The sequence below is a fragment of the Amaranthus tricolor genome, chromosome 12, assembly GCF_026212465.1.
Source record: "Amaranthus tricolor cultivar Red isolate AtriRed21 chromosome 12, ASM2621246v1, whole genome shotgun sequence".
Taxonomy (NCBI): Eukaryota; Viridiplantae; Streptophyta; class Magnoliopsida; order Caryophyllales; family Amaranthaceae; genus Amaranthus; species Amaranthus tricolor.
This window is the reverse complement of record NC_080058.1, coordinates 5,210,662-5,227,259: the sequence shown is the minus strand read 5'-3', so window position 1 is coordinate 5,227,259 and position 16,598 is coordinate 5,210,662. Positions and strand designations below refer to the sequence as shown.

The 16,598-nt window shown below is 31.7% G+C and overlaps 1 protein-coding gene across 3 annotated transcripts; it reads left to right on the top strand.

The window, feature by feature from the left end:
- Window positions 1-372: 372 nt before the first annotated feature.
- LOC130828270 (uncharacterized) lies at window positions 373-6,011 on the top strand. 3 transcript variants are annotated; one of them, XM_057694139.1, is made up of 7 exons: window positions 373-717; window positions 3,111-3,254; window positions 3,369-3,436; window positions 3,991-4,041; window positions 4,117-4,176; window positions 4,266-4,778; window positions 5,224-6,011. In XM_057694139.1, exons 1-7 carry the CDS (start codon window positions 588-590, stop codon window positions 5,260-5,262), a joined length of 1,005 nt encoding a protein of 334 aa, XP_057550122.1. In that variant the 5' UTR covers window positions 373-587; the 3' UTR covers window positions 5,263-6,011. The 3 variants fall into 3 exon arrangements, with proteins under 3 accessions (XP_057550122.1, XP_057550124.1, XP_057550125.1); XM_057694141.1 differs by having other exon boundaries at window positions 413-690; XM_057694142.1 differs by having other exon boundaries at window positions 413-717; window positions 5,237-6,011.
- Window positions 6,012-16,598: the final 10,587 nt, after the last annotated feature.

Sequence of the window (16,598 nt, the reverse complement as noted above, 5' to 3'; positions counted from 1 at the left end):
TTGTTTTCGTTCTTGACTTTAATTTTGATTGTGACGCAAACTCTAGCTCTTACTCTAAGTCTCTAACCATAGGCTTGTTGTCAAGTGACTGTTAGATTGAGTTGTTGACTGATTTGAACAGGTAGAAGTAATTGATCGAAAAAACTAGCTATTTAACCCATTTGTTAATAGATATTTGGTTAAAATTATTTGTTGGATATTGAAAATTTATTAGAGAAAAAATAGGCTTAAAATGCTATAAATAGTTTTTAACTTTTTTCTTAAAGTTTTTTAGGTCCTTAAAAATCATTTATCAAATAATTTTTTTTTTGACTATTTGACCTATTCAAAAGCCAAAATCAAGAAGAAAAAAAAAAGTTAATTGCTTAAACGGTTACCCTTTTGAGCTTTGAATTTTCACCTATATAAAAACGGCGTCATTCATTATCACAATTCACAACACCTGGTAAACAAAATCCCTATTTAGAGAACCAAAATTCGAGAGAAATTAAGTTCCATTCGGCAAAAGTTAAGCAAAGTATCCCCCTTTTTAAAATATTTTGTCAATTAATTGAGAAATCGTTCAGTTTAGCATCAGTAGAAGAGCAATGAGGAGAAGAATTCAACCCAGAAATTATTATACAGATCCATGTTTGACCATGCATCAACCTTGGGCTTCTTTGCTTGTTTATGGTATTAAACGTATTGAAGGTAGATCATGGCCTTCTCCTATTCGAGGTGTCGATCTTTTCTTCCTCTATTTTTTGTTACCCACTTTTTGTTTTCACTGTATGATCCCGAAATCGAATACCCAATTCGCTTTTTTAGGTTATTCTTATTTGTTGATTGATTTTCCTTTAATGGTATATTCAAATTCTGGAGTTTTTGGTTGAGTATTTGAATTAGTGAAATATTTTCAGTGTATGATCCCAAAATTGAATACCCACTAAAGTGATATATTTTCATTGTATGTTCATATATTCTTATTTTTACCTCTGTATTGTTTAGTTCTATCTTTTAAGGAGACAGAAAATCAATTCTGGTTGATGAATTTTTGGGGTCTGAGCGAAGACAAAATAACAAATTTTTAAAATACAAACGTTATAGTGACAATTTATAAACTACTAAAATTATCAATTAGACGAAACACTATTAATTTAGAAAATATAATAAATCAAAAATATTACTCCACTTAATTACTTAAACACAAAGGTTATCAATGAAAAAGAAAACCAGATTAAATCTACCAACAATAATCCAAAAACAAAAAAAAAAATCATTAACAAGGTCACAAGGTCACAAATGACCATTAAATCATTGCTATTTATTAAATTATCTCTTTCATTTAAATAAAAATATTCTCGTTTTTATATTTAAATAAAAAATACATATCAAAAAATTTAGGCCCCTAGGGGCCCTAAGCCCTGGCTCATGGAGCTCTTGTAAAGAGCTGGCCCTGTAATTCCCGGCTACTTCTTATATTAGAATAGAGATAAGGGAAAATATTGTTGTGAATGCGCTATGGCAAGAACAATAATAAAAACAAGTGCAAAGAAAAACAACAAATTAGAGCACAATAATAGAGAACACAAAACAGAAGATGTATGAGGTATCTAAATATACCTCTCCTCAAAACAAGTACCTTATTATTAATATACTCAACAATACATTAATGACTCAATTCACACAACCTTTGAGAACAACCTCTCAAAGTAAAGATTGAACCTTTGATGTCAATCTCTCTCAAATGCCCTAATACAAGTAGAATGAACTCTCTTGGCTAAAACCCTAGTTAATATTGAGTATGAGGCTGTCTCATAAACTCTTATGAACTCCTAAGACCCCTTATATAGTCCCTTGTTATATTTGGGAGCCTTAAGACAATCCCTCAAAAGCCCATAAAGAATGCCGTATTAAACAGAATGTTTGTGTTTTGGCACGTTGTAGCTCGCTCGATTGAGCAAGCATGCTTGAGTGGTCGAGCTCCTAGTCAGTTTCCACTGGATTGTAGCTGTTCCTTGGCTCGACCGAGCCATTGTGCTCCACTAGTCGAGCCAGCCTCTTTTGGCACTCCTTTGCTAACATCAAGCCACGCCAAGCCATCCATCTTGGTCATTTCATCAAGTGATCCAAAACGTATCACGCCATGCTTCAATTCATACTCATCATCATTCTCAATAGTGCAAGCCATTGAGTAAGCAACGAGGTGATCGAACTTACCTCCATCAAAGTGAGATTTGGAGCTGGACACAACAAATATATTTGGTTGACTTGTGATATTTTTTCCATAAATACGTTGTTTTATCTAAATATTAATGAGTATTTTTTGAATAAAGTACATATTGTTCAGGAGTTAGGATTCTAGGTCATTTCATTATGAAAGTCATTGCCTCATTGCTATGAGTAAAGGAAAATCCCTCCTATTTAGCCTAAATGTCCCACTTAATTCGACACATTTACCAATGTACTATTTCTATCATTAATTTTTTTTAAGTGTGCATGACTAAAAATTATAATATGTTGATATTTATAATCTTTCAAGATGAATCAAACAAGATCTTATATGACTATATTATAACTTATAAATTAAGAATACAATACAATTTAATAGTGTCAAAAGTCAAATATTACACTTATCTCAGAAAAAAAAAGTCAAATAATACACTTAAACTGAGTAGGAGGTAACACACATTTTGAAAAAGTGATTATACGTTGAAGAACAAGTTAATATTAAACCATAGTAACCTTATATCTTTCCCTAATTGCTTGTTGAACTTTTTTAGCTTATGTCTATTTACATCCTCAATTCTCTTTCTCAAAGTGTGCCATGAATGTGGGTTGCAAGTAAAAAGAAACAATAAAGTATGTAAGTTTGTATCTTTATATCTATTGTATCAAATCTAATGTCTTACATTATGATACTATGGAAGTAGAAAAGTCTGTTGCATTTTCTGAACAACACTATTCTGAATTCTGATCCTCTTGGACGCCTTCCTTAGACGCAGGCACAGCCACAAAACAATCTAAGTTAACTTTATTGTGTAAAAGTTGTGGTTACTTGATTGATTGCCGATGCACAGTTTCATAATTTTTACATCAACTCTAATAGTAAAAATGTCTGAAATTGGAAGGTCGGCTTTGGATCCATGCTGCAAGCAAGGTCCCAGATGAGTCCACCATAAAAGCCATGGAGAATTTCTACAGGGAGATATATGCGTTGGATGGTGTGACTGATCTTAAATTTCCCGAGCATTATCCAGTTTCAAAACTTATTGGTAAAAATCACATGCTTATTAGTTATTGCTTCTCAAAAGCACATGAAAAAGTACAGGATAATTTCTTCAAGCATATCCTGAAATGTGCTTTTGGGTGATGTTGTTTTCATTTAGGTTGTATAGAAGTTGTTGGGTGTCTTAGATGTGATGAGCTATCTAGTTGGAAAGCAGTACCCGAAGGGGTAAGAAAAAACCATCTAGTTTGATTTTTGGATTTTTGATTCGCTCCAAATGGCCTAAAATAGCCTGAAACTAGGGGTGTTTGATGGGTCGGGCCCCATTTTGAGCCCTTATCCGGCCTGTGTTTAGAAGGGCTTTGTAAGAGCGGGGCCAAAAACGGGTCAGGCCTACAACGGGCTCTACTATGATTAAAATGAATTGGGCTATACAAGGGCTCAATAAGGGTCGGAAAGGGGTCTTTGTAAATAGCAAAATTGATGTATTATTTAAATATTATAAATGACAATGTCAATGAATATTATTAATATTGTTTCAATTTAATTATTATTAAGTTGATAAATAGGGATTAAAATAATTTGTAGTGATAAAAAAGGGTTGACTTGGGCCGGAATGGGCTTTCAAAGACCGGCCCATGTAAAGCCCATATTAAGTTTAAAGTTGCCTTATCCGGCCCGGCCTGACCCTTATCAGGCCCTGAAACCGACAATAATTTGTTTTTTTGATTTGTGATTTGCGTGAAAAATTACTTGATTGTAGTGTACTATCCCATTAACAGGTAAGGCTAGAAGCATTGACGGAATTCTGTTGGCTTAGTGAACAACCACAGGTATGTAGAAGTGTACAAGAGTTCTATTCTATTGTGATCTCAAACATTTTTACTAAAGCTTGTTACTTGATACAGAAACTGTTACATCCTCTGAAGATGCGCGGTGATCAGGGTATTTATGACCTGGAAAGAAAGGTAGATGTATAATAATGCATTGTTTCTTCATTTCATTGATTACTATAATTTGTGATTCTCAGATCAGTTTTTCTTTTCGTTAATGGCAGATAGCTGAGGCTGCGGTTCGAGGTCTTTCTCCAGTTGAAAATCCACATTTAATAAAATTCCCGCTCTCAGATACTGTTGATTATTTAAGGCCGGGGTGCGTGCCTTTGAATCAATTGGAAAAGAAAGCTGTTGGACCCAAGAAGCCACCGAGTTTGATTGCTGCCATAGATGGTGCAATCGTTGCATCAACACAGTATTCAAGGAAAGTTCATAACACCCAAAAAGACACTTTGCAGGACAATAATGGGGTCAAGAAGGATTTCTCAGCTGAGTTAAGAGGCATCAATTCGGAAGAAGATAAACGAAAAAATGGTGTTCGAACTGAAAACGATTTAACAATTAAGTTAAAAGGCGTCTCGTTGGGGGATTATAGAGGAAATACTGGACTTGACTCCAAGTCTAATGACAAGATTGCTGGGAAGAAAAAATTAGTTTATGTGAAGAAGCAGCAGCAGCTAGTTTTTGGCTCTCTGGACAGATCAGTAGATGGGCAGCCCTCTGGCTCTTCTCTGGTTAGTGGTTTCTTGAGAATTTTGTACATACGGTCTGTTTGGTTAGTGGTACTAAATGTTGGTAATGAGAATGATTTATAGTGTAAAACTTTATCAAAAGTTCCATGTCATTCCTATGGTAATGAAACTTTGATCACAAAAAAGTTTTTTTATTTTCAAATTTTCATTACCACCTAATACAATCTCTTTTAATGGTAATGCATTGGAATGAATTTTATGAAAAAGATGAGATGATGGAAGTTGCACAAGCATGGCCATTTAGGTAGCCAAGAGATTTTTCAACCAAAATTACGCTAGTATTCATTCTCATTACCACTGTTTAATACCACTGACCAAACGAGTTTTTAATTTCTATTACTCGTGTTCGTGTGTCAAGTATATACATCCTTAAGCATAATTACTGCAGTTAGAGCATAAATCGAATGATCTGTTTTTTTTGTTTTAGATTTTCTCATCAGCGCTGAAAGGAATAAGGCCGCTCTGACTTTCCAAAGCGCCCACATATCAGCTTGCTTTTACTTGGATAGTCCTCAATTCCATGCATTTTTCAACATTTTACTTAAGAGCTTCGATATGGGTTAACAAAATGTCGCAAAATGAATGAGACATGGAAGTTAAAACGCACGAGCAGTGGGCCGTGGTTTACCGAATGTTATAGTAATGTATAGTTGTATATAGTTAGAGTTTTATTATGTGCAGTTTTTTGGATAAAGATCATTATATGTTTGGTTCACTTTCCAGGTTATTTACTGGAAGAAAATAATACATGCTGCACTAGTTATTTATCTTCTGACTTATTATGCAGATTATATGTTAATCTAATTTGTAAAGCATCCTTGGGGTTAAATGGGATGTCCCTGGTTCGGTATTCGAACCAAATCTTCGGATGACCCTCGAGGCCTGAAACGCCTCACGCGCCACCCTCCGATCAGTTGGACTGGTGTATCATGCTGAAACCATATTATTGTATATACTCTTGATTTGATTATCTACGTAAGGCTCGGGCTTATTTAGAGGGAATATTATTCCAAATTGTTAAATTCTTAAAAGACATCATATAAACATATAAAAATTTGGTGGTCAATACTCACTTGTTTGATTTGATTATATTTAGTTACACCCTTATACGCTACTGATTTGAAATTGCTTTCCTGGTTTGATAATTTTTAAAGCATTTTAAAACTAATACTCCAAATATTCTAATTAAATGCTTTTTTTTTTTATAATAATAATGCACTAAATTTAAGAAAAAGAGTAGAGTCAGATGGACAACATACGAAGAGCATGTAAAGGAAAAAGTGATTAACAAGTTTTGTATGAGATTGTCTCACTAAGATATGTATCCATATAATAGTTTATTTCTCTAATTGGTTACTTTAAAATTGAAAATAATCTTTTTAAAGTTATAATTGATCATTCTAAGAATATAAAAGTTATCACTTTAAAGTTATAAGTCATCATTTTAAGATAATAAATATCAATGGGTCAGTTTAAAGAGAAGGTTTCACCTTGTACCTAGGCCTGTGCAATAGGCTGGATCGGACTTTTGTGAAATTGGGCCGGGTTGGGTCGAGCCTTGTTTAAAGAAACACGGGTTTAAAACGGCCAATATATTATGTTCTTTTTTGTTATCAAAAATTAATTATGAAACAAAAAAAATATTAAAAAAATTTGAAACAAAAAATTTAGTTTTTTGAAGATTATTAATATCACAGATATAAGTCATAAGAATACATGTATTCTTATCATCAGTAGCAGCTACTTTTGCATTCCTCATGTCTTCTTCAGCAGGCATTCACTCACAATCGGCTCATACAGCCTTTCGTCAACTTTCATTACAGCGCTTATCCAACCCACATCTGTAAGGTTCGTTTACAATCCGTTCCATTTTCAACCCCTTTTTAAACCCTTGAAATTAAGGGTTGAATAAGGGCCTCCAATGGGCCCCCGGCCCGTTGCACAGCTCTAAACTTGTACCATAAAGGCATACGTAACGAAATATAACAATTATTTTTAATGTTGAACTATTTTGTGCACCACTACATAAAAGTTCAAGATGCTGACTTTTGTGCTGACTTTTGTGTAGTTTAATTCAAATATATAATTAATACTAAGCACAATATGTGTATTTAATTTTAATATATATAGTGAGCCGTAAACACTAAACGTAATTAAGAAGAGTGATTTTACATTACCAAAACAATTATGAAAATAATAATGTGGTGGTTCCTGATATTAATGTTAGTGTTAAATGGATATTTTCTGGCTCCTGAAAACAGAAGTTTCATCTTAATGGTAACAGCAAGAAGACCAAAGCCTCCATATTATTATATAACGCCTCCAAAACCGGGGCCCCATATGTACCCGTACAATAGACCGGGTCGTCATCCGGCACCTCCTCATTGACTGTTATTGAGTATCTTAGCAAGCAATTCTTTTATGATTACATATGGTTCGAGTTGATCTGATTTGACACTAAAATAAAAGCAGATAAAAAATACAAGCTATGCTATTTGTGAGGGTTGTTTGTATATGGTGAAGATCAAGAATAAATGGTTATTATATTTCGTTAATTATTATTTGAGTTTTATTGTACTTAAGTTAGTCAACATGTCTATCTCTACTTTATGAATGTGCTCCACTAACACAAATCTTTGTGAGAGGTGGTCTCTTTGAGAGACCATCTCTAATATAATTAGTTTATTATCACTTTTTAGTTTAATTAAGTTTTAATGGGTTGGGCCTGTGAGACGTCTCTCAAAGAGACGGTCTCCCAAGAGACCGGCTGTTCCACTAATATATCATTAGTGAGTAGTTTGCTTGTTACTTCACAATTAACTAGTGTTAATGTAATGTAAGATAATCTCATTCACAAATTTATACTCGATCTTTCCATCTCAACCACTCGTTTCCATAATTCAATTGGTTAAGTTAATTTCTTGACATGATATTAGATGTACATGTCATAGGCTCGAATCTTGTACACTTTTTAATTCAAGTGGAATAATATTAAGCGTTAGGTAAGTGGAGGACATGTATGAGGAGACGTGATAGAGTATACTAGCATATCATGAGGTGACACCTATCAACTTAAGCGTTTTTAACGACACTTATGATCTATAATCATCTCTTAATTTCTTTGTGTAATCTTATTATTTAACTTCTTTAATGCACAGATGCATCTTGTAGAGCTATATATAGTAACTGAAGTTTATGTGTTTGATTTTCCATCTCTATGATTTTGGCTTGCTTAGTGATTAGCTTGAGATTTTGAATTGATTCATAAACACTATGTTTGGATAACAATTTTGAAGAAAAAAAAACGAAGGGAAAAGGAGAAGAGGGAAATGAAGCGAAGAGAAATGAAAGAGGAGCAACTCTTATATGTTTAGGTGGGAAGGGAGGAAAGAGAAAGAAAGGAAGATGAGTTTTTCTTTTAAATCTTTCCAACTTTAGAAAGATTGAAACATTAACAAATATCATACATTCTATCCCTTTAGATCCTACCATTTAAATCCCTCTCCTTTTATTTTCTTATCCAAATTAATAAGGATCTTTCATCCTTTCAAATTCTTCTCCTTCTTTCCCCTCAATTTCCTTCCATCCAAACATAGTGTAAAAGATTGTTAATGAATTTATTTGTTGCAAGTTATACTTGATTTACCAAGTTAAGGAGAATATGAAAAAATTTATCAAACTAAACGATTAAGGGTAAATCGCAAACACTAACCTCTTTGTTTTGAAATGAAAGTGTTTAGAACTTTAACAAGTGAAGAACAAAAAGGAAAAACATAAGAAAAACATAGCAACAACTATGGAGGCAATGAAGCACACATAAGGAGATTTAATGTGGTATCTTCTTAAATACCTTCGATCCTCCTCAAGTAAAGCCCACGGAACAGAAACCCACATTTGCCCTAGCACCAGGCTGCTCGAACAAGCAGTTAATGCTCGAACGAGCGCCTGCTGGTAGCCCTTTTCTCGATGCTCCGTGTGTTGTGCCTTGTTCAAGGCACCTAGCTTCCATCACTCAGCCTTGTTCACGACATGAACTTATACCTTCCTTGAGCATCTTCTTGTCTTATTCAAGGCATCTCTTGCCTTGTTCAAGGTACTTCATTTCCTCTCCTTGATCATTTTATGGAGTGATCCAAACCTCAATCCGTCATGCCCCATTGCACGCTGCTGAACATGATTCTCTAATGTGCAAGCCATAGAGTAGGCAATGAGATGATCAAAGTCATCTCCTACACTAAGAGATTTAGGACTTGGCACAACATTAGTGTTATCAAGGTTGTGTACATCCGACCCCTTAAACCCCACCTTAGGATGCGATTTGAGCTTAGATGTATTTAGCGCCAGATATGAGATGGATAGTTTGTAATGTGTCCACACTTCTAACTCAAAAGACTCTCGTGTGAAGGGGCATGTTAGAGTATATAATATAACCTGGGGCTTCAACCATCAACTTAAGCTTTTGATTGAGATGGTTCTTTGAAAATAACTTAAACATTTGGTTTTATCTTAGGTATGAAACAAAATTTACAATAGAGCATTTCTGATTGCATGACTAATTCAAAGTAAAAGCTGCTGACTGAATGAATTCAATCCATCTATTTATGGAGCACAATTTGCGTATTTATAATCTTATTTATTATCTATAATTCTATGTATACTGAGCATAATAACAAGAGTAATTTCACATTACAATAACAAAGATGAAGTTAAATTTGTGGTCATTTTCAATATTAGTGTTGGTGTTAAATGGATGTTTAGTGGTTCCTCCAAGGAAAGCTATCATCTTGATGGCAAAAGCAAAACCACCAAAGCCTCCACAGTTATCGCTTCCGAAACCGGGTGGCCCTATATATTGGTATTACGAACCTGGCCATCGTCCGATATATTTAAGTATTTCTTTTTTTCAAACATTAGTACTTCATTTGACAACCATTTCAATTCACATTGAGTGTACATTTGACAACCATTTCAATCATATTTTAGTTAGCTTATCAAACCTTACTCCTTAGAATTATAATAATTTTATCTATTGCTTCCTAATTCAATTGGCAAGTAGTTTAAGAAACTTTTTTTTGTTTTTTTGCTCTTTAAACATCTAACTAGTCATTTTCAACTATTTTTTGTCTAGAAGCTTAACATACTCTTTTTTAAAATTGAAATATATATATATATATATATATATATATATATATATATATATATATATATATATATATATATATATATATATATATATATATATATATATATATATTATGATAATTTAATCAATATTTTTGACAATTATTATTGGACGTGTCGATATTATGATAAATTTTATGCACCTTCTATTGAATAAAAAAGAAAGTGTTGCATTTAGAGCTAAGAGGATATTTTTTTTGTACTATAATTATAATAAGACTTAAACAGAGTTATATCTATATAGTCAAAAGTGTTTTAAAATGCAAAAAACACAAAACTAAAATAAATGAGGTAGAAGTTGATCGCGAGGTGGACCAGAATCGCAAAGTGCAACAATAAGTGGCCTGAGTTGCGATGAGTTTTCGTTTCCTGACGATTAATATTCGTTGAAACAAAGCTCTGTTTCATGGAGCTTTATGATGTCTCAGGAGGTTTCTTCATGATACAACTGATTAATTATCTTTTATATTAAGAGAGTAATAGGATGTATATGCAATATTATTCTGTAAATAGGAGTTGCATGAAAATTTTAAAATGAGGATCAAAGCATAATTCATTTTTCTAAAATTAAGAAACTTTTATTGTCTTTCTCTTATGCTAGATTTTGTAAAGGACTTTATTAACTCTTCACCAGATTTTTATCTTCTTCAAACACATATTCATTCAGAGTAATCATTTTGTAATACTAATTGATTATTGAAATTGATTGTATCTTTTTATGAAATTCCGACATCAAATCCAAGTACGCCTTTGCAGGGAAAATATCACAAAAGAAAAGTTTGCATATTGCATTCGATCTATCATCAAGTTTCGGAGTGACTTTAAGTGTCGCAATCTTAATCTTCACGGTGTTCTACAGTTGGTGTTCATCAAAAATAATAAGTCATTTATTACCATACACAAAGAAGTCTTCTATATGACATTATAATAGCGGTGTAATTTTCATTGTATTATATTATCTAGCAACGTGTTTCAAATTTAAAATATAGCAAAAAAAATATGAAAAACATATAAATTTTTGAATAGGAAATTTACCTTTTCTTTTAATCTCATTCATAAAATCATAAAAAAAAAAATCAAAGTTTAAAATTTAATTGATATTAATAAATTATAATAAAGAAGAGGAAATCAAAATAAGAAGGTCCTACCCATGTGGTCTCAATAACCTAACATGCACAATACGTTACTTGTCAAACATCAAAGTAGTATATATTGTCAAAACCACAATAATTTAGTTTTGGTATTATTAAACATCGTCATCCTTTTTATTTTATCGTCACCCATTTTTTAATAGAATTACGAATTCGCCCCTGAAATTAAAAAATTACGAATTTACCATTGGAGTAATAACAACAACAACAACAACAACAACAACAACAACAACAATAATAATAATAATAAAAAAAATAATAATAATAATAGTAATATAAATAAAATTAAAAATAATAATTCAAAAGAACAAAAAAAAATTAATAATAATAATAATGATAACAATCACAACAATAATAATAATAATAATAATAATAATAATAATAATAATAATAATAATAATAATAATAATAATAATAATAATAATAAAAATAATAATAATAATAACAATAATAATAATAATAATAACAATAATAATAATAATAATAACAATAATAATAATAATAATAATAATAATAATAATAATAATAATAATAATAATAATAATAATAAATAATAATAATAATAATAATAATAATAATAATAATAATAATAACAATAATAATAATAATAATACAAATAATAATAATAATAATAATAATAATAATAATAATAACAATAATAATATAAATAAAATTAATAATAATTTTAAAAAAAACCCAGTCGCACATAATCTGCGAGCCAACCGCGGTTCAGTCGCACAAAAAGTGCGACTGTACCTAGGTGGAGTCGCACAAAAAGTGCGACTCAACCTAGGTACAGTCGCACTTTTAGTGTGACTGGTATGATTTTTTTTTTTTTAATTTCGAATTTAAATTCAAAACTACTTCTTATAACAACATTATCATAATATAATGTATTACAACATTTATTAAATAAAAATAACTAAAAAAAATAAATTAATTAAACAACACAAATTCATTCGAAATAAAAAAAAAATTTGTTCATACCAGTCGCAACCTAGGTAGAGTCTCACAGTGCAACTCTACCTAGGTACAGTCCCACTATTTGCGCGACTGGTATGATTTTTTTTTTTGAAATTTCGAATGAATTTGTTTAGAAATTACCTCGAGTTTTTGTTAACGACTTCGATCCCAAAGCTTTAGCTCCGATTAATTTTATGTAAAGATTTTGAGTTTTTGGAAGTGATAAGAGTGTTATTGTATGAATTTGAAGTGTTTTATAGAAGTTTTAAGTCCAGTGGCAATTTTGTATTTTTTAAAGACTAAAGGCAAATTCGTAATTTTATTAGGAAAATTGCGATAAAATAAAAAAGATAGCGATAAATAAAAATTGGGTACTAATAAAGAGAAAACGGACAAATGTGTCCAAACCGACAGCTGTGGCCATGTCTTATATTGAGTGTATGAGCATTGAGGCCCCAGTTGTAATACTTGTACACTATTTTTCTAAGTTGTCATTTTGTAAGGATACCATCACCATCTGTATGGACTATGGACTATGGACTATGGACTTCTCTACTCTTGTTTTTTGTATTATTTGAGGATTTCTGACTGTGTTTTTAATTAAGATTATCATGATATTTTCAATTTCTTTATCACTTGATGTTGATGTTCTAACCACACTTGATCACTCAAATTACTTACAATATAATCGAATTTGATTTTGATTCTACTTTAAAATGACTTTATAGTTATATAAAAATTTATGTGGACGCAAGACTCGATTTTAAACCGATATAAAACACCTGATTTTAAATTAACACGATGATTCAAATGAACACCACTTTCAATTTTGAATAGTAATTTAGTATGCCCCTCTTCCTATTTTACACCATACTAATCCGTCCTCTTGAATTAGCATCATTTAGAATCGAAATTGTTTTTAAGAAAAATACGGGAAACTCTTTTTTTTTTGGTATACTATATACACAAAAACTTGGACGAGACCGTCGCAAGTTAAGACGATGTGTGCGCGTAATAAAATTTCAATTTTCTAGGCATTTATCAAATTTGAAAAATTGATATCTTTAAGGTCAAAATTGATAACTTTTAGATCAAAATTGAAAAATGTCCAGAAAATGAAAAAAATACCTAGGTTGTTACACGCGCAAATTGAGCCGGTGCGGTCCCATTATGAGGTCGTCTCGTCCAAAACCAGTTGTACTATATATGGTAGAGAGAGAAATTGAATGGCGTAAATAATGTTTAAAAGATAATTTAAATATGTGAATACGATTAAAGAAGGTGTAAAAGTCAAGACCAGTTTATTGATTACACTTTAATTAAAACTGTAATAGCTTTTTTAATCAAAATGTAACCAACAAATTTAATAGAAAGGAGTATAAAAGCAGCTTTGTGTACCCATTTCTAACACTACCAAAATGGGTAGTAGTAAGATTATTTATTTCATACTAACCATTTTAGTGGTGAATGCATTTTTGGCATCAACCACAGAAGTTGTTTCTTTACACAGAAGATCAAGAAGACCACTCCTCACTACACCACCTTCTCCAAAGGACAATATTTTAATGTAGACTAAACAAGTCTTTCAGTTGTCATTTTGTAATAATAAAAGTTCTTGCATAATTAGTTTCTCTTGTTTTTCTGAAATTTTAAAGCATCATCTCATCAGATGTATGGCCATATGTTGATCTCTAATGAATGTTTATTTAGTTCTTTTTAAGTTTCCTCTCGTTTTGTATGATTATAAGTTTGATATGGAGTAACAATTAGTTTTCAGTCATCTCATTTCAAAAAAGAATAAAACAAAATATTTTTAAGTAATAATTATTTTTCTATTTTTTTATTATAAGGTAAGTTGAGCAAAAGAGAGTTAAGTGAGATTAATCTTGCCAGAAAAGAGAGTGGTATTTAAAGTAATCATTAATAGAAGTATTAAAATTCGGTATAGTGGTATAAGTCAGTTACAATCAAATTAACTCGATATTAAGAACTAATTTATACATTTAACTTTTAAGCTTTACCTTATTCACGTCGAGGTAGACCTAGGAGAACGTGGGCATAGGAGATTCTGAGCATATTCAACATGTTCGACCGCACAAGGCCCCGAAAAATTTGAGATCTAAATATTAAATTATATAGAATATTTGTTATGTGTTCAAAGATACAAAATTGTTAGAAAAATATCATAATTTTTAAAATTGGATAGGGCCTTCATAAAATTTTTCAATTTTTACTCCGCCTCTGAACGTGGGAAGAACAAATTAAAAGTTACTTGAACGAACTACACCTCTCTATGGATCTAACTAGGGATAGGATTAGTTAGTGGCGCCTTATTTACGTCTTAGATTACTGAATATGTCCATCTTACCCGTCGTTAGTATAATTTCTTACCTTTATATATAGCTCTTTTACTCATTTTTATCTTACTACCTCCTTTTACTTTTTACTTTTATGTTTATTTTATTTTATTTTATTTTTATTTTTATTTTATTTAACAATTAAGTTAAAAGGCGTCTCGTTGAGGGAGTATAGAGGAAATACTGGACTTGACTCTAAGTCTAATGACAAGATTGCTGGGAAGAAAAAATTAGTTTATGTGAAGAAGCAGCAGCAGCTAGTTTTTGGCTCTCTGGACAGATCAGTAGATGGGCAGCCCTCTGGCTCTTCTCTGGTTAGTGGTTTCTTGAGAATTTTGTACATACGGTCTGTTTGGTTAGTGGTACTAAATATTGGTAATGAAAATGATTTATAGTGTAAAACTTTATCAAAAGTTCCATGTCATTCCTATGGTAATGAAACTTTGATCACAAAAAAGTTTTTTTATTTTCAAATTTTCATTACCACCTAATACAATCTCTTTTAATGGTAATGCATTGGAATGAATTTTATGAAAAAGATGAGATGATGGAAGTTGCACAAGCATGGCCATTTAGGTAGCCAAGAGATTTTTCAACCAAAATTACGCTAGTATTCATTCTCATTACCACTGTTTAATACCACTGTCCAAACGAGTTTTTAATTTCTATTACTCGTGTTCGTGTGTCAAGTATATACATCCTTAAGCATAATTACTGCAATTAGAGCATAAATCGAATGATCTGTTTTTTTTCTTTTAGATTTTCTCATCAGCGCTGAAAGGAATAAGGCCGCTCTGACTTTCCAAAGCGCCCACATATCATCTTGCTTTTACTTGGATAGTCCTCAATTCCACGCATTTTTCAACATTTTACTTAAGAGCTTCGATATGGGTTAACAAAATGTCGCAAAATGAATGAGACATGGAAGTTAAAACGCACGAGCAGTGGGCCGTGGTTTACCGAATGTTATAGTAATGTATAGTTGTATATAGTTAGAGTTTTATTATGTGCAGTTTTTTGGATAAAGATCATTATATGTTTGGTTCACTTTCCAGGTTATTTACTGGAAGAAAATAATACATGCTGCACTAGTTATTTATCTTCTGACTTATATGCAGATTATATGTTAATCTAATTTGTAAAGCATCCTTGGGGTTAAATGGGATGTCCCTGGTTCGGTATTCGAACCAAATCTTCGGATGACCCTCAAGGCCTGAAACGCCTCACGCGCCAAACGCCTCACGCGCCACCCTCCGATCAGTTGGACTGGTGTATCATGCTGAAACCATATTATTGTATATACTCTTGATTTGATTATCTACGTAAGGCTCGGGCTTATTTAGAGGGAATATTATTCCAAATTGTTAAATTCTTAAAAGACATCATATAAACATATAAAAATTTGGTGGTCAATACTCACTTGTTTGATTTGATTATATTTAGTTACACCCTTATACGCTACTGATTTGAAATTGCTTTCCTGGTTTGATAATTTTTAAAGCATTTTAAAACTAATACTCCAAATATTCTAATTAAATGCTTTTTTTTTTATAATAATAATGCACTAAATTTAAGAAAAAGAGTAGAGTCAGATGGACAACATACGAAGAGCATGTAAAGGAAAAAGTAGTTGCTCAAGAAAAATATAATGAATTAATTGGCATTAAAATAACTTTGAATATTTTTCTTAATTGATCTCCCTTTAATGGACACTCTTAATGCATGCTTCGCTTGAGCGTAGCTTCCCTCGTTTATAAAGGGAACAGCCATCAATGCACTCAACCCACGATTTCCATTTAGTGCACTCACCCCATGACTTCCATTTACTTACTTGCTCCCAAAGAAATTGGGAAGTTATTGAAAGTAGAGGTGGAAAATAGCTGCGGTTCTCTTGTACGGTTAATAGTACATGAGTCACTAGGAAGATCCTAAATTATATGAGACTTGTTCAAAGTAGAGAATAAATCTCTTAGGTGTCCGAATTTATAGGAGACTAATTCAAAATGAGGAATAAGTCTTCTCCATATTTTTATGCGTTTAAAAAACTTTTTGCCAATTAATAAATTAATTTAATTAAGCAACTAATTAAACTTTTAACCTTTTACATTAACTAAAGAAAACAGAAAACGTAATTTTCGTAACTTCCAGTC

What these genes read in the sequence shown, in the direction of transcription:
- LOC130828270 (XM_057694139.1), top strand. Translation starts at nt 588, where the DNA reads ATGAGGAGAAGAATTCAACCCAGAAATTATTATACAGATCCATGTTTG. An exon ending in GGCTTAGTGAACAACCACAG is followed by an intron (nt 4,042 to 4,116) that starts GTATGTAGAAGT and finishes TACTTGATACAG; the next exon opens with AAACTGTTACATCCTCTGAA. An exon ending in AGCCCTCTGGCTCTTCTCTG is followed by an intron (nt 4,779 to 5,223) that starts GTTAGTGGTTTC and finishes TTTTTGTTTTAG; the next exon opens with ATTTTCTCATCAGCGCTGAA.